General features: G+C 41.9%; 1 protein-coding gene across 1 annotated transcript; it reads right to left on the bottom strand.

The window, feature by feature from the left end:
* Nucleotides 1–1,766: 1,766 nt before the first annotated feature.
* LOC311069413 (sialic acid-binding Ig-like lectin 14) lies at nt 1,767–23,895 on the bottom strand (the record flags this gene model as incomplete). Its single annotated transcript, XM_084092560.1, has 9 exons — nt 1,767–1,892; nt 3,980–4,025; nt 4,162–4,264; nt 4,348–4,590; nt 12,140–12,388; nt 12,487–12,822; nt 19,774–19,846; nt 22,514–22,579; nt 23,833–23,895. The coding sequence occupies 9 exons, from the start codon at nt 23,893–23,895 to the stop codon at nt 1,767–1,769; spliced, it is 1,305 nt and encodes a 434-aa protein (XP_083948686.1).
* Nucleotides 23,896–24,000: the final 105 nt, after the last annotated feature.

Raw genomic sequence — 24,000 nt, 5'->3', positions numbered from 1 at the left:
AAAATAATCTCACCTAATGCTTTAAACATAGAGGGCCCAATCTGCTGGTATTTTTAAAGGTTAAAAATAATAATAAAAATGTAATATAATGCTCAGCAAAATCTCCTCTCTAGCTATTTTTTCTATTCAATTAACATATGGTCATTAAATGGCTTTCCTGAGGCAAATGTAACGTTATGTGACATAATTGTTCTCCTGCTGTTATATTGACCTCTTTCCGTGGTTGAAAAACACTAATTGGTCGATATTATGTATACTTTCGGTAAGTTGTACTGCATCTTTAAATAAAAAAGTAACAGATGATCGGTTCGTGCACTTGAACTGAGGCGCTCAGAGATCTGTCACGTCACATTTACAAGCGCCAAACGTATTTTTGTCTGAATTTCGTAATAAAATTGATGGAATCTAAGAGCTGAGAATTAGTTTAATATCAAAAGTACCTCCACAATTTTTCTGTGCGTGAGAAAATGGATGTGTGGCGTGAGAGCGTGTGAAAAGTGTCAATTACGTGAGTCTCACGCTCAATGCGTGAGAGTTGGCAGCCCTGCATAAGTCTGAGTGGACATCCATGACATGCGGAGTCCCTCAAGGCTCAACTCTTGCACCACTCCTGTTCAACCTGTATATGCTCCCAATGAGCCAAATAATGAGAAGGAACCAAATTGCTTACCACAGCTATGCAGTCGACACACAGCTCTACTTAGCCCTATCACCTAATGACTACAGCCCCATTGACTCCCTGTGCCAATGCATTGATGAAGTCAACAGCTGGATGTGCCAAAACTTTCTTCAGTTAAACAAAGACAAAACTGAAGTCATTGCGTTTGGAAATAAAAGATGAAGTTCTCAAGGTAAACGCATACCTTCACTCTAGGGGTCAAACAACTAAACATCAAGTCAGGAATCTTGGTGTGACACTAGAGTCAGACCTTAGTTTCAGTAGTCATGTCAAAGCAATAACTAAATCAGCATACTATCATCTGAAAAATATTGCAAGAATTAGATGCTTTGTTTCCAGACAAGACTTAGAGAAACTTGTTCATGCTTTCATCACCAGCAGGGTGGATTATTGTAATGGACTCCTCACTGGCCTTCCCAAAAAGACCATAAGACAGTTGCAGCTCATACAGAACCAGAACATATGAACACATCACACCAGTCCTCAGGTCTTTACACTGGCTCCCAGTTAAATTTAGGATTGATTTTAAAGTATTATTACTGGCATATAAATCATTCAATGGCCTAGGACCTCAATATATTGCAGATATGCTCACTGAATATAAACCCAACAGATCACTCAGATCATTAGGATCATATCAGCTAGAATTACCAAGGGTTCACTCTAAGCATGGCGAGTCCGCTTTTAGCTATTATGCTGGAACCAGCTTCCAGAGGAGATCAGACGTGCTCCTACTGTAGTCACATTCAAATCCAGACTCAAAACACTTCTGTTTAGCTGTGCATTTACTGAATGAGCACTGTGCCAATGTTCGTCCGACTGTTTATACTGTACTGTATTTTATTTTATTTTTCTAAACCGTTTTAATTATTCTTATTTCTTTTTATTATTTTTGCACCATTGTGTATGAAATGTGCTATATGAATAAACTTGCCCTGCCTTGCCTTGCCTATATTGAGAAGAGCTGCAGGTTCTGACACTTACTGATGGATTCTCATGTTTAGAAAAGCTCTGAGGATCAAGAGTCTTCAGGAGTCTTCAGGAGGTGTGCGATCAACGGTCTGTGTGAAAGAGAGCGAGAGATCGGTCATGTGATCATTAGTGATGGAGTATCTGACTTTGACGTCTCACTTACTGTGAGTGTGTCGTACAGGTCAGAGGTCGTGGACTTGAGCTCAAGAGCTGTATACGTGTCTTCATTGGGATCAGAGATCTACAGGAGAGACAGAAGGTCTTACATCACAAAATATCACAATGATAAATATACATTTTTAAAAACATGATCCAATGATAAACTTTGGAATATAAACAATTTTATGGAAACACTATCAAAAAAGTTCCCTGACAATGTTCAAAGTAAAGGGCTTTTTCATATGTTCGTAATTTTAACAGTAAAAAACTGTAAAAAAGCAACGGAAAAGACATGTTAATTGCAGAGATACCCTTACTATATACAGTGAAAAACTGCAATAGCTCTCACAGGACATTTCATGTAATTTTACAGTAACATACTGTTAATTGTACGGATTTTGGAAGTACACTGTAAAAAAAAAAACCTTAAAGTTGCATTTACCGTACCTTACCGTAAAAATTACAGTAGCAATTGTTATGTTTTACATCACTGAACAAAAATTTACGGTAAAAAAACAGGCAACTGTGGTTGCTAGAATTTTACCGTAAAAAATACGGCAGTAATATTTTAGGTTTTATGGCATTGAACCATGGTTAAAAAATAAAAAAATAAAAAAAAAAACTGCCAACTGTGGTTGCCTGTAATTTAAAAATATTGTATTACAAACCAGTTTGTCATAAAAGTTATTATTGAGAATTAGCAGAGGTTTTGAAGTTGATGTTTTATTGAAAATAATACAGTTTGAAGTCACCATTATGGAGATCAGTGTTTGCTTTAGTTTGCAGTGTTTGGGCTCTTGACCCTTGATTTTCTAACGTCAGATTTACTCTGACTGCTTTAACTGTGTTTATAAAACACATTCGTTATGACATGAAAATCTGAGAGAAAATGTGACCAGGTGTTGATGGCTATTTATTGATGCTGACATAATCATCATGTAGTGGCTGATCTCATAAAGAGTCTTATCTTTCATTATGTTTATAATATATTTTTCATTTTTGAGTGTAATAGTTCTGTGTCACTACCACATGCGAGCCAGCAGTGACAAAGAAGTAATTTTAAGAACTTTAAAAACACATGGTGTATAAAAAAGGTTTTGATCTACTGCATGATGTAGACCAACACAGACATCAAGATTCAGCGTATGAATCTCAACAATGGTGACAATCAACACAATAATCAAATAAAACTCTGAACATCACAAAACAAGCTACGAAAAAGCTGCAACAAAAACAACATCAAAAATAAAAGCAGATATAATAATAAAAGAAAATACTAAGGCAATTCAGCATAATTTATTCATGCTGCAATGCATGCTGGGAGATATTGATGAGTTTTGATTAAATGCTCCCATCATGCACTGCACTTTTATCATCACCGTTGTTGAGATTCTGAGTGTGTCTGAAAGATACAGTAGTTCAAACCTTTATTGCGCACAATTATCACAACACTGATGGATCACATGCTGTAGAATCTTAGAGCTACTACAGTCAATAATGTAAAATTATTAATATGAAAAACTTCTCCATTCACCTGAAGTGATAAGGTGCTCAGAAGTGTGAGCGTTTGCTGCGGTAATGAAAAATGGCGAGATGAGATGATTACCGAATAAATATTTTACTCCATGTTTCATGTAAGTAAAAGCTATATAAAATTAACAAAATAAAATAACATGAATTTCTTCAAAGTTTGGTCTTAATGTGGATTTTATAGTTTCTGCAGTTTTTCTCACTTTGCTTTCTCTTAATTTGAGCATATAGCTGAAACTAATTTACGCCACGACACAGAGATTAGACCATGTTTTTTGACTAGATAAAATATAAATCAATGAGAAATGATTGCACATGAATGAAGTAATCTCTGATTGGTCATGTATCTTGTACAAAACCCTTAATGGCTTGAGTCATCATAAATCTAACAGTAAATTATAATTAAAAACTTAAGCAGATTGGTTAAATTCACTAAACAAACTTCACGGCCAAGGCCATTCACAACTGCCCACTAAAATCAGCTTTATTTCATAATTTTATTATATTATAGTACAAACTGGTTACCGCTGGACTGGGGAGGTTTGAATCCTGTCACTTTGTACATTTACAGTCTGAAACACAGATAACGGCTGATCGATTCATTCTCTGCGTTTGTGAAGTCATGTTTAGATGATTTACCTGTTTCACTGTGCGATCTTCAGATTTAACACTCCTTCGTTTCTTTCTGTTATAATGAAAGACATTAGCAGCATATGCATTTATTTTAAAGATTACTAATAATTAAAAACACAAATTAGCCATTTCCTACATTAGACCAAAAGTGAATTTATACAATTATTGCAGTTTTTTATTGAGCTCACATTATAAACAGGATGAAGATGATGATGAAGATGATGATGATGATGAATAATCCTCCAGATGCCGCTGTGATCACAATCACATTCCTACCAGCAACATGATGAACTGAAAGAGGAAGATCATCATGATTAACTCTCCAAACTGATGAATGATGTGAAGATACAGGAGTGTGTTAATAAAAGCTTCACCTGTGACAGTTACAGCGTCTGATCTCTGAGATCCATGTTGATTGTGAGCCTGACAGTAGAAGCGTCCACTCTGTAGTGCACTGAAACTCTGTCCAGATCCAACAGCTGAGGGTTCATTCTCCTTAAACCAGCTGAAGTTCAGAGCAGGAGGGTTTGAGTCACTGATGCAGTTCAGAGTCACTGAATCTCCCTCCACTATTACACCAGATCCACTCATCAACACTGAGACGTTCCTGGGTTGGTCTAAAACATACAAAAATTAAAGTTCAATGAATATTAGAAAATTATGTGTTTGGAAATTTTAAACAATGTGTAGGTGATCAATAACTCACACATGATGTTTAAAGTCACAGCATCAGAGTATTTATCTCCATGTTCATTGATGGACTTGCATTTGTATTCTCCACTGTCATCAGAGCTGATCTCTGAGATGTTGTAGATTCTTCCAGATCCTACAATCGTTCCTCCTTTAAACCAGCTGATTTCTGCAGGAGGGTTTGAGTCACTGATGCAGTTCAGAGTCACTGAATCTCCCTCCACTATTACACCAGATCCACTCATCAACACTGAGACGTTCTTTGGAGGGTCTAATAACAATCACCAAATTATTTAAGACCTCTTACACATTTTTAAAATGATTAATATGAACCAAATTAATCAAAACAGAGAATTAGCATCTTATGTTTTATAATAAACTCGCACATGACGTTTAAAGTCACAGCATCAGAGTATTTCTCTCCATGTTCATTGATGGACTTGCACTTGTATTCTCCACTGTCATCAGAGCTGATCTTTGAGATGCTGTAGATTCTTCCAGATCCTACAAAAGTTCTTCCTTTAATCCAGCTGATTTCTGCAGGAGGGTTTGAGTCACTGATGCAGTTCAGAGTCACTGAATCTCCCTCCACTATTACACCAGATGGACTGATGGACACTGAGACGCTCCTGGGAGGGTCTAAAACAGACAAAAATTAAAGTTCAGTGAATATGATGATGGCTGAGGTGTCTGAGCACCAGGTCCCTGTGTTCGCACAACTGATCTCACGAGTGGGCCAAGAAGAGGGTGGCCTCCGCGACCTTTGTAAATATGCGGGGTGACAGGGAGGAGTTTGTACTGGTATGCCCGTCCCTCGAACTCAAAGCGTAGGAATGTCATTAAAGTACACGTCCTTCAGGTCGATCTCTGCGAACCAGTCTTAGGGGCGAACACATTCTGCATTAGCATTTTGAACGGAAGCTTGTGGAGGGCCCGATTCAAAACACGCACATCCAAGATTTGATGTAACCCTCCACTCTTCTTGGGAACAGTGAAGTAGGAGCTGTTAAACCCTGACCTCACAATCTCGCAATCTCCGCATGCAGAACAAGGGGCCTCTACATTCCCCGCTTTACTGAATCGCATAGTCAAATCTGAACGTCCCAATGAGCCAGCGTGACGGGCGCTAGCCAGGCTCCCAGCGACCGAACCAGCAGGACCAATGGGACCACAGACGCACCCGTGGAGGACAGAGACCCGTCCCGGAGTGGGGTCTGAGTGTTCAGTGCAACACTTACCTGGCTCCACAGTTTGGCAGGGGTGCGTGAGAAGGCATAGCATACAGCTTGATAACTATAACACTGCTTATGATTTATGGGGATTGAAAAAGGTGGTTGTGTACACACACTGCCGACACATTTATGTTCAAACTATGTAAAAGTTAATTTTGCATAATAGGTGCCCTTTAAAAACCTTGTTAAAAATCTTAAATACTTCAGAGCACAGTCTTAAGTTTGGTATCTTTTTAAAGGGAACACTGCACAGATTATTGTAGAAATATATATTTTTTTAAGTTTTATATTTTATATAAAATATATATTTTACAAAAAATGTTCAGCTAAAACTTTAAGAAAATTAAAGCTAAATATCTGAACAAATTCTGTGACAAATTGTAGGTTGATATAAAAAAAAATAATAATAATAATTCAGTATGATTTTTTTGAGTGCAGTACCAAACTTTTCCACTAGATGACATCCAGACTCCTCTGGTGACCATATAACTCTTCGTTCCCTTTCAAGGGAACTCGCGTTGCGTCGAGATTGACGCTATGGGGAACGCTTTGCGTGATGACGTCTTGAAGCACATGTAAAATCAGTCCAATGGTGTGGCGGAACGTCAGAGGCGGGTGACGTCACGTACCAGGAAGCTATAAAGCCTGCCCGAAAACAGAAAATGAAAACTTTCTGAGTCTTCAGTTGCGCTCTGTGTTGAATCTGTCCTCGTTATTTGGTGTTGTCTGTGTATATTATATATATATATTCAGTATGGCGGATAAGCAGCAGCAGTTTAGAATGTGTGTTCAACCCTGCCCGCGTTATTTAACGGGTGGGGACACTCACACTCTTTGTGTTGTCTGTTTGGGTGAAGAGCATGCCCAGTCAGCACTCGAGGGTGCTGGCTGTGAGCATTGTGACGCGCTTCCATTGCGTACGCTCAGATCCCGCCTGGCTTTATTTAACCAGGAATGCGTTCCCCAGGGCTCTGGTACTGCCGCTGCCGAGGCACGGCGTCGATCTCAGACCTGGGGTTCGCAAATGGATCTATCAGTGGATGTTGAGACGGGCTCTGCCTTATCTCAGCCTCATTCTGATAGATCCAGTGCCTCTCATCAGGGTGTGGAAGCACGCGTTGCGGTTTCTTCCCCCCCGATGGAGGCACCAATACTGCAATTGTCCAGCTCTGAGGAGTTGGACGTTGTTAGTATTGACGCTGAGTCTGAGGATTCGCCACCTCAGTCTCATGCGTTTGAGGAATTACTCGACGTAGTTACAAGAGCTGTCGAGAGATTATCTATTGAGTGGCCAGAAGATAGGCAGGGCGCTCGCTCGAAAAGTAAGCTCGACGAACGTTTCCTGCCATCTCGTGCACAGCCTCAGCGCAGAAGCCTTCCGTTTTTCCCCGATCTCCACACTGAGGTGTCGAGATCGTGGGGGAAACCAGTTTCATACAGAGTATATACTTCACAAACATCCCACTACTCCACTATACACAATTATAAAGAGCATGGGTATGGAGAGATGCCGAAGGTGGAGGAGACGCTTGCGAGCTATCTCTCTCCAGCAACGGCATCTTCTCTGAAGGCTCCTGCATTACCATCCAAACCAGTAAAATTAACTTCTTCCCTGGTTCATAAGTCGTATGCAGCCGCTGGTCAAGCTGCAGCGTGTTTGCACACCATGTCATTAATGCAAGCATACCAGGCAGAATTATTGGGTGATTTAGAGGAGGGCGGGGGTATTGGTCCCGACACTGTATCCGAACTGCGTAGAGCCACAGATTTGTCTCTCAGGGCCACCAAGGAGACGGCTAAATCCATCGGCCGCTCTATGGCAGCCCTGGTGGCCACTGAGAGGCATCTGTGGCTCAATCTAAGTGATATAAAGGACAAAGAAAAACATGTTCTTTTGGATGCTCCGGTTTCCACTGCAGGTTTATTTGGAGATGCAGTTAATAGTGCTGTAGCGAAATCACAAGAAGCTTCAAAACAGGCAGCTGCACTTCAGAAACTTCTCCCCCGCCGTTCTTTCTATGAGGCTGCTGAGCGGGAGCAGCCTCACTCCTCTAAAAAGAGCGCTGAGCACCGTGCCACTCAGAAACAGAGCGGTTCCTCCCGTGCTCCCCCACAAAAATCTCGGGGACATGGGAAGCACGCTCAAACCCAGCAGCCTTCGAGGGGTAGAACGGATCTGCGGACCGCCAAGAAGGCTGCTGGGAAAAAGTCCTGATGTCCGAGGGCTCAGGACAAATGAGGGTAGTCCCCCCCGAAGCAGAGCGGTCAACACCTCTTTTTACCTCTTTTCACGGTGCCCGTCTCTCTTCGGTGCCCTCAGGGGACCGTTCTGCCAACCCTGCCGCCTCCGGTGTTTCAGGGCGCAGCGGTCTCCGGCGAGCACATATCTCAAGGACCACCCGGAAACGTAGTGGCCTCGGGATGCCCACCGCCTCTGAGGAGGGTGTTAGAGCAGTCCGTTCAGTCGTTCCCTGCCGGTGCGCCGTTACAGGGCGACGAACCGACTACTCAACAGCAACAAAATCCAGAAACCAGTCTCGAGAGGCTGGTACCTCTAGTAGAATCTTTGACAGCGTGGAAGCTACTGTCAAATGTTTCTCGTTGGGTCCTGCAGACCGTAGGAAAAGGGTATCAAATACAATTCAAGAAATGCCCACCTCGGTTTATGGGGGTCCTGCCCACAGTGGTGGGCCCCGAGCAGGTTCTGGTTATGGAACAGGAAGTAAACACTCTGTTAGAGAAAGGGGCCATAGAATATGTACCTCCCTCCAACAGGTAAACCCTTTTACAGCCGGTACTTTATAGTTCCAAAGAAGGACGGGGGATTGCGTCCCATTTTAGATCTTCGAGTTCTGAACGAGTCAGTCATGCAACTCAAGTTCAAAATGTTAACATTGAGACAAATCGTGCCACAGATCAGGTCCGAGGACTGGTTTGTCACGATAGACCTCAAGGACGCATATTTCCATATTTCCATCCGTCCATGTCATTGGAAGTTCCTGAGGTTTGCTTTCGGGGGCAAAGCATACCAATATCGAGTTCTTCCATTCGGCCTGGCTTTATCACCCCGCACTTTCACCAAATGCGTGGATGCAGCTCTGGCGCCCCTGCGCCTCCAGGGTATTCGCATCATGAACTACATCGACGATTGGTTGATTTTAGCTCAGTCGCATCAGTTGGCGGTTCAACATCGAGATGTTGTTCTCGCCCATATGAAAGAGTTGGGGTTACGGCTGAACGCCGAGAAGAGTGTGCTTTCTCCGCTCCAGAGGACCACTTTCTTAGGCGTGGTTTGGGATTCAGTGTCGATGCAGGTGCGCCTGTCACCGCCACGTATAGAGTCCATCCTTGCAGCTGTGAAAAGTGTAAAGCTAGGCCAGCTACTCACTGTCAAACAGTTCCAGAGACTGTTGGGTCTCATGGCGGCAGCTTCCAACGTGATACCTTTTGGACTGCTGCACATGAGGCCCCTGCAGTGGTGGCTCAGGACCAGGGGGTTTTCCCCGAGGGGCAACCCATTTCGCACGATCAAGGTCACGCGGCGATGCCTGCGTGCCATGGTTATGTGGAAGAAACCTTGGTTCCTGTCCCAGGGCCCAGTGTTGGGAGCACCTTGTCGTCGCAAACTGCTAACGACGGATGCTTCCCTCACGGGTTGGGGAGCGATCCTAGAGGGTCGCTCATCTCAAGGTCTGTGGGAAGACCATCATCGTTCTTGGCATATCAATCGCCTAGAGATGTAATCTGTCTTCCGGGCTCTGAGGAGCTTTATCACAGATCTCAGGGGACACCATGTGCTAGTACATACGGACAACACGTCGGTAGTCGCCTATATCAATCACCAAGGGGGTTTGCGCTCGCGCCCATTATGCAATCTGGCACGCCATATCCTCTTGTGGTCCCAGGGGAAGCTGCTGTCACTCAGGGCAGCTTACATCCCCGGGGTCCAGAATATAGGAGCAGACGCTCTGTCGAGACAGGGGCAGAGGCCCGGGGAATGGAGGCTCCACCCCGAGGTGGTGGAGCTGATATGGAGGGAGTTTGGCCAAGCTCAAGTGGATCTGTTTGCGTCTCGAGAGACGTCTCACTGTCCACTTTGGTTCTCCCTCACGCATCCAGCTCCTCTGGGACTGGATGCTATGGTGCAGACGTGGCCGAGGCTACGTCTGTACGCCTTTCCCCCAGTTGCTCTGCTCCCGGGAGTTCTGGAGAGAGTTCGCAGGGACCAGGTTTGCCTGCTTCTTATAGCCCCGCGCTGGCCGGGCAGAGTATGGTTTCCCGACCTTGTGTCTCTCCTCGACGGGCCTCCTCTGGAGCTACCCGTCAGGAGGGACCTTCTGTCCCAAGCGGAGGGCTCGATATTACACCCCCGACCAGAACTGTGGAACCTGTGGGCTTGGCCTCTGAGGGGGCCCAGCTCATAGAGTCAGGTCTCTCAATTGAGGTTGTTGAGACCATTCTACAGTCCAGAGCTCCCTCCACGAGAAAACTTTATGCCCTGAAGTGGAGAGTATTCACTTCTTGGTGTAGTGACCGTCGGTTGGACCCAGTTAACTGCCCAATTGGTACAGTGCTGGAGTTCCTGCAGGACCGGTTGACTGCAGGTCTGACCCCGTCCACTTTAAAGGTTTATGTGGCGGCCATAGGTGCTTACCACATTCCTTTGGGTGGAATGTCTGTGGGGAAAGACCCCTTGGTATCTCGTTTCCTTCGTGGCACCTGGAGGCTGAGGCCTGCAGTTCGCTCTAGGGTGCCACCTTGGGATTTGTCCATTGCGCTGCAAGGCCTTTCCCTGGCCCCCTTTGAGCCCATTGAGGAGGTTCCTGAGAAGTTCTTAACTCTGAAAGCTCTGTTCCTTCTTGCTATCTCTTCTCTCAAGAGAATAGGGGATCTTCAAGCATTGTCGGTTGCTCCGTCATGCTTAGAGTTTGCACCGGGTATGGTTAAAGCTTTTCTACATCCGAGACCGGGCTATATCCCCAAGGTCCCCACTAATGTGGCTAGACCCATTGTACTGCAGGCCTTCTGTCCTCCTCCCTTTCGAAATGCGGACCAGGAGGCGAATAATTTGCTTTGCCCAGTTCGGGCGTTAGACGCTTATGTCCACAGAGCTGCCCTGTGGCGTAAAAGCGATCAATTGTTTGTGTGCTTTGGGTCCCCTAACAAGGGATCTCCAGTGTCTAAGCAAAGAATGAGCAAGTGAGTGGTTGAGGCTATTTCGCTTGCTTATGAGGCAGCCGGGCAGCCTTCTCCTATGGCTGTCCGGTCGCACTCTACAAGGAGTATGGCGGCCTCTAAGGCCCTTATATCAGGAGTGTCTTTACAGGACGTTTGTGATGCGGCAGGTTGGTCCTCACCGCACACCTTCGTCAGGTTTTACTCTTTGGACTTAGACTCTACTCCAGGGTCTCAGGTTTTGTCTTTCTAATGCTGCTCACTCGATTTCACACAGGACAGACATTTGTAGCTATGGTGGCATTGGTATAGACGTTCCCCATAGCGTCAATCTCGACGCAACGCGAGTTCCCTTGAAAGGGAATGCCTCGGTTACGACTGTAACCTCGGTTCCCTGAAGAGGGAACGAGCGTTGCGTCACCTTGCCATATCTCCTTCATGCCTGTCAGCGACTACTTCAGACTTTACGAAGCTTTCATTTTCTGTTTTCGGGCAGGCTTTATAGCTTCCTGGTACGTGACGTCACCCGCCTCTGACGTTCCGCCACACCATTGGACTGATTTTACATGTGCTTCAAGACGTCATCACGCAAAGCGTTCCCCATAGCGTCAATCTCGACGCAACGCTCGTTCCCTCTTCAGGGAACCGAGGTTACAGTCGTAACCGAGGCGATTTCCATATATGGATTAAATGATCTTAACTACAGTCTGAACGCTTTCAAATGCTATATAGTTGGTCAAGTTTACTTTAGGTTTAGACTAAGATATTATTGTTATAAATGTATAATGGCAAATGTCCCACGGGTGTTGGGGAGGGGCCGTCTTAAAAATATTGGTTAAAACATTTTTATAAATCATAAATTCAGAAATGTATTCTTTGTAATGTGTGAAAAGTATTGATATTAAAAGTTCATTATTTGTACCTGAATGTAATTATTATAATGTTTTTTCATAGTGTGATTTTTGGGGAATTGAATACAATTAGGATCAGTTTGACCTGGACCACACAGACTGTAACCAGAAATCTAAAGTGCATGAGGGTTAAAGAGAGAAAGTCAATCTGCACTCACACATGACATTGAGCTGAACAGCAGGAGAGATGTGAGTGTGTCCGTCTACAGCACAGCTATATCTGCCTGAATCCTCTCTTCTGACTGACTGCAGCAGGAGTTCATTGTTTCTGTCTCTTCTCTCAGTTAATGGCTGTGAATTTCTGTACCAGATGAATGTTGCTCTGTCAGTCAGAGCGCAGCTGCTTTTACATCTCAGAGTGACTGAATCTCCCTCTGTCACTCTCTCAGGAGACTCCACCTGAAGATCTGAACACAACACACACATTATATCTAGTGCTGCTGTCATACACTGATTATTATTCAACATAATGCACAGAAGAAGAGATAAACCTCATCAAAGTCACCTGTGACAGTAAGATTCACTCCTGGATCACCAGTATATCTTCCATCAGGTTTATCAGTGATGAATCTGAAATAGTACATGTGTGAATCCTTCAGTGTCACATGACTCAGTCTGACGGTGCAGTTCTGCTGTTTATCTCCCAGATACTGAAGCCTCTGACTGTATTCAGGGTCATTAGACAGATCTATAAGCTCAACATGGTTTTTGAACCAGAACACTTTCTTGATCCAATATCTAGTAGGGTATGTATAAGTGCATCTCATTATCACTGTTGAGTCCTTTAGTGCACAGATGTGTGAAGGACTGTAACTCACACTCCAATCATCACTAGAAACCCCTGAAACACAGAATTCATCAAACTGTAAATGTAGTTTTATCTGTTATATTGGGCCATGAAAACATGACAATACTTTATTACTATTAGAAAACAGCGACTCATTACAGGAAATATAAGATAAATGTAAATAAATAATCTCAGTATGAATTACTTTAAGACAGAGGAGTGAAGAGAGAACCAAGAAATCAGCCAAAAACAACAAGCTGCACAATTACAGTTTTTCTGAATTGCTAAAACACATTTCTTGAAACCATCACTCACTTTCTCAAAACCTTAAACACAAAAGCAAATGTTCAAAACTCATTCAGAGAATCTCTGACAAATCCCTGGCAAAATCAAACAATGCTTTCAGATCTTACACACATCATTCAATATTAGAAACACTACAGATCATTCGTTAGACACTACAAGAAAAATGGAGAACACAGAATCCAAAGCATGCAGTTACAGGAGAAATATTTATTTATATATTGTAACAAAGTAAACACATTTTGCAATTATGTAAAAAAGTAGTACTGACACCTGACAGTGGTGAGGTGAATAAATACTGTATATACAGGGGCGGAGTGGCAATCAGGAGAGTCAGGACTTTTCCCGGTGGGCCGGTAGTGTTTTGAGGCCGCGAGGGTCTGATAATAGTTATACATTGCAAGTTCTTAGCAACACCATCGGGTCAAACTGTGCAGGCTCTCTGCTCAACCCGTACGACGGGCCACAGCAGCCTCTTATTTCAATAGAAACACAGGCTAATCAGAAAGCACTAACGAAGGGCAGGTCCAACCATGTCTAGGATTTTCAAAAAAATAGGGGGATCAGTGAGCGGCCCCTCCCCAAATGACATAGCCTGTCGGCCTATGACGTAAATTAACACCTCTTTTTTTTTTCTCGTAACGTTTTGTAAGTCTAACGTTAACAGACAGTGTGTGAGTGAGTGGGCTGTTTACACCTGGCCACTTAATGCGTTTTCTGTAATCGGATAGCTATCCGATCGTGAAAAAACAGGTGTAAATGCCCTCCGATACGCATTCGAGACGGATTTGAATCTGAATCCGATCGCATCTATTCATCTATTCAAGCCAACGCGCAAACTAAGTGAATCAAAGTGAAAGTAAAGCCTGGTTCACACGGCAGGATAATTAGGCCGATTTTAGCCCCGATTCACCCCTTCCGACAATCTTAAGGATGCTCCGATTATCGTAAAATATTCTGATCAGATATTCCTGCCGTGTGTGGTGTGTTAAAGCTGCTCTCGTCTGCTCGGAAGGACGTCGGGACCGCTCCGATCTCAAATCGGGGATATCCAAAATGTTGGATTTATTTCTCCTCGTGTGTGTGGTGTCCCCAGGGAACAAACGAGCACGCAGCCTGTGGACTGTGGCGTGTAGCCAATCAGAAAGCGAGGTGGCGAGGAAGCACCGGGAAACAAAATCAAAACAGCCGGCGGCATGGCGCACCAGAAAGTCCGGAGGACGTCGGAGATCATCGCCTTTTCTTTTGATAACGTTTTTTTTTTCGGTTAAAGACAAACTACAAACTATCGCCACTGCATCCTCTTCGTCCGCCATGATTGTTTACTCTGAAGTCACGTTTGATCTCGAGGGATTTTGCGAGATTTCCCGTCTGACCTGGGAATGCTCGGGAGTCAAATCGGTTCGTGTGTGATGTGTTGATTTTGCCGTGTGGCTGCGCACCACACACTGTACGACCAAAACTGTTAGATCTATGATTTTTTATCGCTGTGTGTGGGGTCTCTCAGGTTTGGAAAATCGATTGACAATTTTAAAATCATCCCGTGTGAACCAGGCTTTAGTCGCAGACGCTTAACACAATCATCTTCATTAAAAGTAAAGAACTGAAATGATCTTACCAGGGCTGTTACTGCGCTCACTTATTGCGGTCTTTGATTTTGAATTTTTAGCTGATGATCAATAAAATGCAGTTCATATCTGTTGCTTTCGGTGACGTGCACTCCATTAAATCGCGCGGGAATTGAAGATCGGATTTATATCCGTTTTGCAAAAACATGTTTATGTGACCAGGTGTAAATGGAATCATTTTGATAAATCAGATAGCTCTCCGATCTGAGAAAACGCATGAAGTGGCCAGGTGTAAACAGCCTCAAATGATGGAAAGACAAAAAAGAAAAGGTGGCGCTGAGAAGGTCAGACTCAATAGGCGAAAAATTATGGAGGAGGAGGCAGCAAAATGCTCCAAAATAACCGACATGTTCTGGGCATCAACGAGAAAAGTGTCACAGCTTAGCACAGATGGGAAATAGCACCAGCTACCATCCATCCAAAAGCTTGTGAAATTTGAAAGTAGCTCGATGGTAAATATGAGACAAAAATGAATGGTTTACTATTGAGCGGCTCTCTTTTTCTTTTATTATTGTATGTTGTTGTTGTTGACTTCAAGATCTTTTAAATAATAATAATTACACTTGGCATTTCACGTTGTGCAGTCATTTTATTGTGATTTTAGATTTCAGCACTTGCTTAATTTCCCGATAGATTTTTTGGTCCCACTCCGCCCCTGCTGTATGCACTGCAAGTACTGTATAGTATTGCACTGAATATTGTATAGTATCGAATGCCTGTATATTCAGCATTTGCATACTGTGAAATACAGTGACCAACTGCAGAAGCCAAAAAGGTTACAGTAAAAAACTGTAAATGAAAAGCATGTTACTGTAAAGTACAGTCAGAAGAGTTGAGCAACTGCAGAATCAAGGTCAGTGAGAGAGATTTATTCTGCTTCAGCTTCACGTCTTCATGTCGGTCCGGCCGGAGAATATCATCTCTGCAGGAGAAGAGAAAAACCCTGAAGCAGATCCAGCCTTGACAACATTCTCCACACCTTCCTCTTCCTCTTCCTCCTCGTTCAGCACCTCTTTCACACACTCTTCCTCCTCTAACTCACTCTTCCTCCTCTTATACTCACACTCTTCCTCCTCTAACTCACTCTTCCTCCTCTAACTCACTCTTCCTCCTCTAACTCACACTCTTCCTCCTTTTATACACACACTCTTCCTCCTTTTATACACACACTCTTCCTCCTCTTTCACACACTCTTCCTCCTATTATACACACTCTTCCTCCTCTTTCACACACTCTTCCTCCTCTTATACTCACACTCTTCCTCCTCTTTCACACACTCTTCCTCCTCTTTCACACACTCTTCCTCCTCTTATACACACACTCTTCCTCCTCTTATATTCATACTCTTCCTCCTCTTATACTCATACTCTTCCTCCTCTAACTCACTCTTCCTCCTCTTTCACACTCTTCCTCCTCTTATACTCATACTCTTCCTCCTCTTATACACATACTCTTCCTCCTCTTATACTCATACTCATACTCTTCCTCTTATACTCACACTCTTCCTCCTCTTATACTCATACTCTTCCTCCTCTTATAGTCACACTCTTCCTCCTCTAACTCACACTCTTCCTCCTCTTATACTCACACTCTTCCTCCTCTTATACACACACTCTTCCTCCTCTTATACTCACACTCTTCCTCCTCTAACTCACACTCTTCCTCCTCTTATACTCACACTCTTCCTCCTCTAACTCACACTCTTCCTCCTCTTATACACATAGTCTTCCTCCTCTTATACATACACTCTTCCTCCTCTTATACTCACACTCTTCCTCCTCTAACTCATATTCTTCCTCCTCTTATACTCATACTCTTCCTCCTCTTATACTCACACTCTTCCTCCTCTTATACACATACTCTTCCTCCTCTTATACTCATACTCTTCCTCCTCTAACTCACACTCTTCCTCCTCTTATACTCACACTCTTCCTCCTCTAACTCACTCTTCCTCCTCTTATACTCACACTCTTCCTCCTCTTATACTCATACTCTTCCTCCTCTTATACTCACACTCTTCCTCCTCTTATACTCACACTCTTCCTCCTCTTATACTCACACTCTTCCTCCTCTAACTCACTCTTCCTCCTCTTATACTCACACTCTTCCTCCTCTTATACACACACTCTTTCTCCTCTTATACTCACACTCTTCCTCCTCTAACTCACACTCTTCCTCCTCTTATACTCACACTCTTCCTCCTCTAACTCACACTCTTCCTCCTCTTATACTCACACTCTTTCTCCTCTAATTCATACTCTTCCTCCTCTAACTCACACTCTTCCTCCTCTTATACTCACACTCTTCCTCCTCTTATACATACGCTCTTCCTCCTCTTATACTCTTCCTCCTCTTATACTCACACTCTTCCTCCTCTTATACACATACTCTTCCTCCTCTTATACTCATACTCTTCCTCTTATACTCACACTCTTCCTCCTCTTATACTCATACTCTTCCTCCTCTTATACTCACACTCTTCCTCCTCTAACTCACACTCTTCCTCCTCTTATACTCACACTCTTCCTCCTCTTATACTCACACTCTTCCTCCTCTAACTCATACTCTTCCTCCTCTTATACTCATACTCTTCCTCCTCTTATACTCACACTCTTCCTCCTCTTATACTCACACTCTTCCTCCTCTAACTCACACTCTTCCTCCTCTTATACTCAGACTCTTCCTCCTCTTATACTCATACTCTTCCTCCTCTTATACTCATACTCTTCTTCCTCTTATACTCATACTCTTCCTCCTCTTATACTCACACTCTTCCTCCTCTTATACACATAGTCTTCCTCCTCTTATACTCACACTCTTCCTCCTCTTATACACATACTCTTCCTCCTCTTATACTCATACTCTTCCTCTTATACTCACACTCTTCCTCCTCTTATACTCACACTCTTCCTCCTCTTATACTCACACTCTTCCTCCTCTTATACTCATACTCTTCCTCCTCTAATCTTCAATGCAACATTTTGAGTCAATTTAGGCACTTTAAACTGTCTTGTATTTTGTACAGTTGGTTTCCTCTCATCATTAGAAATAAGTGTGAACAATTTTGAGTCGTTGTGTGTAAATGATGACAACTGTGTTGTAGTTGTGTTTAACTTTAGCCTGCCTGTGTTTAGTGTTTTGAAACATAAGTGCATCACAGTGAGAAATGTGTTTAAGTGAGTGAGAATGTGTTTTGAGTTTTGCAAAAAGAGTGCATGAGATTTACAAACAGTGTTTTAACCTGAACTTGTTTAATGTTTTACAGAAAGAGTGATTTATTCAACAAATTGGTTTAGGCTATTGAGAATTTGGTTCAGAGAAGTGGGTTTAGTGTTTTAGCAATTCAGAAAAACTGTAAATCCTGGAATATGACAATATACATATTTAACATATACACATTCACTTCCGAGAACAAGAGCAAAAGATATTCACGATCTAGTGCTAGAGCAGGGCTGTGAACTGTCACACTTTCAGCCTGAGACTCTAATCGACACGTTTCACACACTCTCACGCCACACACACATTTTCTCACGCAGAGAAAAATCGCACTGACTCTGACCAGAGGTGTATAGTCCAGGGGTCAGAAAGTAGAAGTCCTGCCATATGTTTATTCCACCCATAAACTCAGCAGCTGATTTCACTAATTAGTTCTCCTGCTGAATTAGCAAATCCAGGTGATTGGAACAAAATACTGAGGAGGACTTTTACTTTCTGAACCTGGACTTTACACCTCTGACACCAACAGACAAGACAGAGCTGGATACTTTTGATATGAAACAAATTCTCAGCCCTCAGATTCTGTACATTTTATTTCGAAATTAAAACAATAAATCTCGTTTTGGCATTGTAAATGTGACGTGGCAGATCGCTGTAGCGCCTCAGTTCAAGCGGCACGTGAACCGATCATCAACGAATGAACAATAGGTAGGCTATGTTGAAAGATATGTGCACTAGATTAGCCTACATATTTATTACATTTTTACCTATATCACTACAATATTATAATGTTGTTATTATAATAAAAACACATTATATTTAATTAGAGTTGTTATTTTTAATCTTTAATACTAATAGCTGACAGGGCTCTGTATGATTACAGCAATGTGTGAGATTAGTTTTTTCTTGAGAAAAATGAACATGTATCTACAGTACCTAATATCATCCAAATTAATCGATATTGAATCAAGATCAGAATCAAATCACAAGAATTGAATTCATGATAGTGATTGAAAGAATTGAAATCATGAAATTTGTGTCAAGCAGTAATAATAATTAAATAAAACAGTAGCCTACCAGTCATTGTACCATGTAAACATTTTAAGATGTTGTCACTAAACTTCTAAAATTCTTCTGTTATTTTAAATAATACAATTCTGATGTTTTGCCAATTAAAATAAACTTATTGTGATGCAAGTTTTTTTTTTTTTTTTTACACCCCATCAATCCCCCTTCCATAATTCTCCCTTTAAACTAAACTCAGAAGTTGGCAGCCCTGTCCTACAGTGATCTTTTGATGAGCTTTGATGGAGGGTGTTGCAGAAAAGCAGAAGTAAATGTACAGAGACAGAGGAGTGAAGAGAGAACCACGAACAACATGATGCACACTCAAATAATGAAATATATGAAAAATAAGACGAAGAAAATAATCAAAGTTGATTTATTAAATACCCAATGACATCAAAATATTAGTTTTGTGGCTTTTAGTTCTTATCTATCAGCTCAGAGCTCATTTAGTGAACTCCTTTGACATGATAAATATTTAACATGAACACATTCACTTCCAAGAACATGAGCCAAACATATTCATGATCTGCTGATACAGTGACTTTTGTCCAATCAAAAGCTCTGAACTTTGAGAAAGTCCCTCCCCCTAAACCATGTGACACTGACTAGCAAGTAGCAAAAGACTATTGGACATTTCTAAAAGGGACGAGCGTTTGACAAGTTCAACACAATCTTCCTGTTTCAGAGAGAAATATGTGAGAACAGGACAGAAGAAAGTGCAGATCAGCCGCTCATGAGGCCTTAAATAAAACATCAGAGTGTTTCTAATGTGAATGTAAGAGAGACTCACCGTGAATCATGAGCAGAAAGAAGATCAGAGGAAGAGGAGGAGCCATTCTGACCCACATCAGCATAACATATGTCTATAATACATATACATATACATATACATATACATATAGTTTCAAAGCAGCTTTACAGAAAATACACGAGTCCACATTACAATTTAGAGTGATCTGTTATCAGAGGAAACTGTCTAAGATATGCATTTCAGAAATGTACATATACAAAGTCACAGTTAGCTAAAAATGTATTAATTTAAACAATGTAATAATTTCAGGCAGAAACAATGAGCTCATTGAAGTAATGAATACTTGCGTTAATATATTCATCACTTAAACAAGTATATGTAAATCACCCTATTCTTAACATTTCTCATGTAAAGACACGCATGTTATATGAGCAATAATCATTTAAGTAAGAGTGTGTTTGTCTTACCGTGTTGAAGCTCATCAGATCAACAGCAACCAAATGACTGACTGTTTTAACACAAGCACTTTAGCTTTACAGGGAAGGACTTTGTGTGGTTAACACTTTATTAATAACCAGCGACGGAAACATCACTGTCCCTCCCTCAACAAGAGAACAACATTACTGAACTAAACCTACTTAAAGAAAAATTATAATCTTTATCTGTAAGTTGAAGATGTATAATTGTGAAGATGAATGAAGATGAATAATTGTGAAGATGAATGAAGATGAATGATAGTGATTTACTATCTAGAGGCTCATCAAGGTGGATGTCAGACGCAGGAGATGGTGACCTCTGGTGGCAGTTTGAGGGATTGAACTCAGTGCAAATTTCCACTGTCATCATCTGGGATCAGTGCATATTTCCGCTGTCATCATCTGAGATCAGTGCATATTTCCGCTGTCATCATCTGGGATCAGGGCATATTTCCACCGTCATCATCTGGGATCAGGGCATATTTCCGCTGTCATCATCTGAGATCAGTGCATATTTCCGCTGTCATCATCTGGGATCAGGGCATATTTCCACCGTCATCATCTGGGATCAGGGCATATTTCCACCGTCATCATCTGGGATCAGTGCATATTTCCGCCGTCATCATCTGGGATCAGTGCATATTTCCGCTGTCATCATCTGAGATCAGTGCATATTTCCACTGTCATCATCTGGGATCAGTGCATATTTCCGCTGTCATCATCTGGGATCAGGGCATATTTCCGCTGTCATCATCTGGGATCAGTGCATATTTCCGCTGTCATCATCTGGGATCAGGGCATATTTCCGCTGTCATCATCTGGGATCAGGGCATATTTCCACCGTCATCATCTGGGATCAGTGCATATTTCCACCGTCATCATCTGGGATCAGGGCATATTTCCACTGTCATCATCTGAGATCAGTGCATATTTCCGCTGTCATCATCTGGGATCAGTGGATATTTCCGCTGTCATCATCTGAGATCAGTGCATATTTCCACTGTCATCATCTGGGATCAGTGGATATTTCCGCTGTCATCATCTGGGATCAGGGCATATTTCCACTGTCATCATCTGGGATCAGGGCATATTTCCACTGTCATCATCTGGGATCAGTGCATATTTCCACTGTCATCATCTGGGATCAGTGCATATTTCCACTGTCATCATCTGAGATCAGGGCATATTTCCACTGTCATCATCTGAGATCAGGGCATATTTCCGCTGTCATCATCTGGGATCAGTGCATATTTCCACTGTCATCATCTGGGATCAGGGCATATTTCCACTGTCCACCAACAGGTTTGCAGGGCTGACTCAGGCGACGGCTGCCAGTCACTGAGATGTTCTCAGAAAGAGGAGGAATAAAAGAAATTAACTCACATACTCAAAAGACAGCAGCCCTCCAGGACATATTTTTAGTGTTTCTATTATATACTGTTCATAGTTTTTTAAACAATATCTAATATCATAATCTAATATCCATGTGTAAAAAGTCAGTTTTTCATAAAAAGTACAATATTTGCCTCTGAGATGAAGTGAAGTTGAATAACAATCTAAAGTACTTCAAAATGATACTTTAATCCAGAGTAAATGTATGTTGTTACATTCCACCACTGGTTATTTAGAAAATGAAACTAACAAAAATGTATTGTCACATTAACAAATTGTTGCTAGCTGTGTCCCAGCAGTTATTCAATGGGACTGTCTGGTTTTGTCGCCTAGCAACTGGTGACAGCCGTTGTGACGACGAGCAGCAGTAACATTTGTACTGTAGGCTAGGCTACTTTATATATAAAACTTTATATAAGTTTTATATATATATATATAGATAGATAGATAAATAGATAGATATAGATATATAGATAGTTATAACTGCCTAAAAACAAAACGGGGTTGAAAACCTATCTAAACATGTTCACCATGGTCAATTTATGTACATAATAAAGTCTAGAGTATTTACTAGCCTATGTAAAATCACATACTAGTAACATATAAGTCAACATTTGAACCTTTATTGTATTTTTTTATTATTATTATTATTTTAATTTTTAGCATTAGACACATTAGATTACTCGATTCAATTGAAATACAATACTTACATTTAAAAGTGTAATCTGGCCATTTCGTCTCCGGCGCGCAATGAATTCTGGGGTAGGCAAAGCTGCGAAGGATCCTTATGATGTATCCTGCATTCACAGGAAAAGAAGGATGCATTTGCAGACCGCATTTTGAAGGAGCCTTCGAAGTACCTTCGACTTGAGACAGCATTTGTCGCGCAGTGATGACGCAGTCGGCTATACTTTCCCCTTTAAACGAGTCTCGGTGTGTCCTCCGAAGGTCACGTCGGCCTTCAAAGGATGCAGCCCCTGAATTGGGACACAGATATACACTCAACGGCTAGAGAATACCCACAATGCACTGTGAGAGTCGTTTGCCAAATGAATTCCTGCATCTGAACAGAAGATGGCGCCGCAACTGAATCATCCATCCATCCATTTTCCACACCGCTGGTCCAATGTCGCTACAGCATAATATAATACAGATATAAATTCCTTTTTTATTGATTATTAAATTGTTAAATTAAGGTTTATACCTGCTAGTTTCCATGTTAAATTACATGCTAGTTTCTATGACAGAGTTCAAGGTGAATCTTTTCATTACTGTAGCAAACATGTTGAAGATTAGCCGATGGGCTGTCGATTCATTAAATGATAAGCTATTTCCTCACTAAAGCGGTTTATTCACTGTTATGAAGCCTGTCCTCCATTGACAACCATTAAGAAAATGGTCTCCTTCCCAGCGTAGCACAGCGTTAGCTAGCGTATACTTTTTTTCGGTTAAGGTTGCAGGCTTGCCAAAACCACTAACCCTAACTTCACAATAAGCTCCAGCATAACGAATACCCGACCCCACCACTAAACCTGACCTTAATGCTGCAGTAATCTCCACGCTAACAGCCGGTCTGAGACTGCTGGTCTGGTGCTGCTGTGGCGTGTGGCTCTGCGCTGGGCTAGTATTGTATGAGCGCATCACTAATAAAACTCACTTAAAGGGAAAGTTACAGGAACACAAAGACAGAATAACAGAAGCTGATGATATCGACCATAAAATGATAGAGTGTCTGTTGTGAAGTGGCACAATTATGATTTTGTTCAGTATTTTAGGGTAAAATGATCAATTATCATTTAAAGCTGAGAAATGCACATGTATCCACCAATGAACATCACTTTAGGTGTTTTACCCCTGACTTAATGTTAGCATTTATATTTATATTTTTTTACACAGTGACAATTCACCAGCTTTTAACTTTCATTTAATTCCACTGTTACATCATTTGTTTTAACTATACAGAAATAAATCTCTTTTAGTGACTCATCTCTGATGATCCCTGTCAATCATCAGTGGCTCCGCCCACAGAGCTCAGGATTGGTTCATTTGTGCTCCGCCTCTCACTGCAGAATCTTCCTGTTGATCTGAACAAACAATACGATGAAGAAAGACTGACTGAAGTTCATCAACAACATTATAAATCCTTTCACAAGATACATAAAACAATCACACTATACTGAAGAGAGTGTTATTGATTATATTGAGAAGAGCTGCAGGTTCTGACACTTACTGATGGATTCTCATGTTTAGAAAAGCTCTGAGGATCAAGAGTCTTCAGGAGTCCGTTCTTCATATGTCGCTTAATACATCCGAGATCAAATGACACATCCAAGATGATATCATCGGGCTAATCATGATCTGGCTAATTAGGTTCTTCGAACACACCTGTTGTTTATGA

The sequence above is a fragment of the Abramis brama genome (genome assembly GCF_963993115.1).
Source record: "Abramis brama genome assembly, chromosome: 2".
NCBI lineage: Eukaryota > Metazoa > Chordata > Actinopteri > Cypriniformes > Leuciscidae > Abramis > Abramis brama.
The sequence above is the reverse complement of the archived record's forward strand: the minus strand, read 5'-3'. Positions and strand labels throughout refer to the sequence as shown.